At 44.8% G+C, this 3,778-nt stretch overlaps 1 protein-coding gene across 1 annotated transcript; it reads left to right on the top strand.

The window, feature by feature from the left end:
- Positions 1 to 1,633: 1,633 nt before the first annotated feature.
- Positions 1,634 to 2,785, top strand: LOC138903121 (uncharacterized). The gene is made up of 3 exons (XM_070191037.1): positions 1,634 to 1,818; positions 1,967 to 2,042; positions 2,147 to 2,785. Exons 1-3 carry the CDS (start codon positions 1,634 to 1,636, stop codon positions 2,783 to 2,785), a joined length of 900 nt encoding a protein of 299 aa, XP_070047138.1.
- Positions 2,786 to 3,778: the final 993 nt, after the last annotated feature.

Below are 3,778 nucleotides of genomic sequence, written 5' to 3'. Positions count from 1 at the left end.
CGGGTATGATCGAGTCCTCTATGAGGTCGGGTATGGAGTGATGAAGTGTGATGTGAGGCTAATGAGTCCTCTTGAGTCCGGCTACACCGAGTTCTGTTGAGACCGGATACAACCGAGACCTCCTAAAGCCGGGTACGACCGAGTCCTCTATTAGGCCGGGTATATATATATATATATATATATATATATATATATATATATATATATATATGTTACATGGCCCCAATGAGAGGCTTGATTTTACAAAAGTTTGCATACATTTATGATCCAAGGTTCATAGTTCCTCACAGTTTGGTTCATGCCCCCGGTAGGTTGTCTTCGGTGTTCAGGTTGGAATCATGTACTCATATCTCTTATGCTATGACTTTGATTTACGTGTGTTTCTTTGTCTTTCATATTTAGTATATTATTTCTATTGATGCCCCTTCCTCCTCGGGCATTGTGTTCATGCCCACAGGTACAAATAGACCTGATGATGCCCCTTCTTAGTAGGTGCACGATTCAGCTGTTGGTTGTTGCTCTCCTCTCCTTCGGAGTAGCTGTTCAGAAGTCAAGAGGTATGGAGGCAGATGTTGTAAATGTTTTGGGTACGGTGGGTCCCTGTCCCGACCAGTTGTGTACGTGTATGTTTCTTTTAGTACTCTTAGAGGCTTGCAGGCTAGAGTCTGGTTGTATAAAAGAGGGCAGTTACGATTTTGTTTAGAACACCTGTAATATGTATAAAATGCCAATGTCGTCTTTGTTAATCAGTTGTATTCATTTTAAACTTTGGTGACTAACACTTGGAGGCTGCAAAGGTTGGGGTGTGACAGACTTAGTATTAGAGCAGGTCGTGTCTTAGAAAGTATGCAAACCGTATCTAGTAAGCTCTTGTTAATGGGTATGTGGTGCACCATACTTATAAACATGAGGCTACATGATATTTAGGATGAAAACCCTTCTTTCTGATCTAGATCGGCAATAGATTTGTCATAAGAATTCGCTTCTAATACCAATCTTGTTCGTGTTTATAGCAATGCCGACCATGAGACGTTAAGCACTTATTTAGGGACTAAATGAAGAAGCCGGAGAAGGTACCAGTCAGGTGCCACCTTCCCCTATGGGTCAATATGGACCCCACAATGAGGTTGGAACCCAGGTTTCGGGGACAACACCACCCCCAGACCCGCCCAGAGAAGTTAATGCACCCCTATTCCTCCTTTAGTTATTCCCGAGCCAGATTTAGACATGAGAAGTGCAGTGCAACTTTTGACTCAATTAGTGGCCTCTCAGGCCCGACGTCAGGCCCCTGCCACCTCAGATAGAGCAGTCAGCTTTGGACCCCCCGGTGTTTATTGGAACAGACCCCAACGAAGATCCCCAAAATTTCCTAGACCAAATGCAGCGGACCTTACGAGTTATGCATGCCAGTGATACAAAGTCCGTGGAGTTTGCCTCATATTGATTGCGGGATGTTGCTCTGACTTGGTTTGAGATGTGGGGGCAGTCTAGGGGATGTCTTTCCCCACTGGTGGGATGAAAGGAGTTTTCTAAAGCTTTTCTGCAGCAGTATTTGCCCATTGAGCTCCGCCGAGCTAAGCAAGATAGATTCTTACGGTTGGAACAAGGTAACATGAGTGTTCGAGAGTAAAACATGCAATTTAACTCCTTGGCCAAGTATGCTCCTTTGATTGTAGCGGAGATGAGTCATAGAGTGCATCGATTTGTGGGTGGACTAGGACCACATTTGATTAATGAATGCACCACTGCTTCCCTGAGTCCGAGCATGGACATTGCTCGTATACAAGCCTATGCGCAGAGCTTAGAGGATTGGAAAAGGCAATAGAGAGCTGCTCGAGAGCACAATCGGGGCTAAGATAAAAGAGCCCGGTCTGCAGGTGATATGGGAGAGTCACGAGGTGAGTTTAGACCTCCGTTTCCTCAGCATCCATGTAATCAGGTGACTAGTGCGATGTCATAGTTCCAGGGTTAGTGTCATGACCGAATCACCTATTCCGGTCAGGGTCAGAATTCCTGAGGGTATAGCTCACAGCATAGTGAAGGTCCTAGCAAGATAAGGCCCCCAGTGCCGCATTGTGACCGGTATGGTAGGAACCACTTTGGGCATTGCCGCCAGGGTTCAGATTTGTGTTATTCTTGTGGGCAGCCCGGTCACATCATATGCTTTTGCCCAGCAAGGAATGTGGATTCTGTGATACCACCAACGGGATCTGTAGAAGCTTCTTCATCGACAGCGCACCCTCGTGAGCAAGGTATACAATTGCCGATGGGAAGGGGTAGAGGCAGAAGAAGAATGTCTAGCCCAAATGGGCAGCAACAGAATTGCATCTATGCATTGTCAGGTCGTCAGAATTTAGAGTCATCACCCGACATGGTCGTAGGTATACTGTCCGTATTCTCCCTTAATGTGTATGCTTTGATAGATCCAGGATCCACTTTATCGTACATTTCCCCATTTGTTGCTAGTAGTTGTGGTAAGAAACCAGAATTGTTACGTCAACTATTCGAAGTGTCCACACCCGTGGGCGAATCCGTGGTAGTTAGGCGGGTGTATCGAGGTTGTGATGTGATGATTCATAATCGTCATACCTTGGCTGATTTGAATAGATTAGAAATGATAGAGTTTGATGTCATCATGGGCATAGACTGGTTGGCCTCTTGCTATGCTACCGTGGATTGTTGGAAGAAAGATGTTCGCTTCAACTTTCTGGGAGAACCTGTTATCGAATGGAAGGGCAATGTTGCAACGCCAAAATGGATGTTTATTTCTTACCTTAAGGCCTAGAAGATGATCACGAAAGGATGTTTCTATCATTTGGTATGGGAGCAATATACGGAGGCGGAGCCTCCCACCCTTCAATCAGTACCAGTCGTAAGTGAATTCTTCGATGTGTTCCCTGATGAGCTCCCAGGTATTCCACCCGAGAGGGAGATTTGAGTTTTCAATCGACGTACCACTCGATACGCAGCCGATATTGATTCCCCCGTACAGGATGGCTCCCGCCGAGCTGAGGGAACTAAAGGATCAGGTGAAGGACCTTTTTGTTAAGGGTTTTATCCGACACAGTACTTTTCTGTAGGGAGCCCTGGTGTTATTTGTTCCAAAGAAAGATGGCTCGTTAAGGATGTGTATTGATTATCGACGGCTGAATAAAGTAACCATCAAGAACAAGTATTTGCTTCCAAGAATCAATGATTTGTTTGATCAATTGCAAGGTGCTAAGTATTTCTCGAAGATTGATCTCAGATCTGGGTACCATCAGTTAAGGATCAAGGGAGACGATGTTCTGAAGACAGCCTTCCAGACCCGATATGGCCATTTCAAGTTACTTGTATGTACTTTGGCCTAACCAATGCACCAGCTGCCTTCATGGATTTAATGAATCAAGTATTCAGGCTGTATCTGGATATTGTTTTGATCGTGTTCATTGATGATATCGTGGTGTATTCTCGATCAGAGGTAGAGTACACAGAACATTTTCGGATGGTTTTACGCATACTCCGGGATCACAAGTTGTATGCCAAGTTTTCCAAGTGTGAGTTCTGGGTGATCTCGGTGACCTTTCTTGGGCACATAGTATCTGGTGAAGGCATCAAGGTTGATAATCAAAAGATTGAAGCAGTTAAGAGTTGGACAAGTCCCACAACTCCTACGGAAGTACGCAGCTTCTTGGGCTTGGCCGGTTACTATCGAAGGTTTGTGGAAAATTTCTCATCTATAGTTGTTCTGTTAACAAAGTTAATGCACAAGACAGTGAAATTCTAATGGACTGATGTT

The sequence above is a fragment of the Nicotiana tomentosiformis genome, chromosome 12 (genome assembly GCF_000390325.3).
Source record: "Nicotiana tomentosiformis chromosome 12, ASM39032v3, whole genome shotgun sequence".
In the NCBI taxonomy this organism is placed as follows: domain Eukaryota; kingdom Viridiplantae; phylum Streptophyta; class Magnoliopsida; order Solanales; family Solanaceae; genus Nicotiana; species Nicotiana tomentosiformis.
Note: the sequence above shows the minus strand (reverse complement) of the source record. Positions and strands in the feature narration are given on the sequence as shown.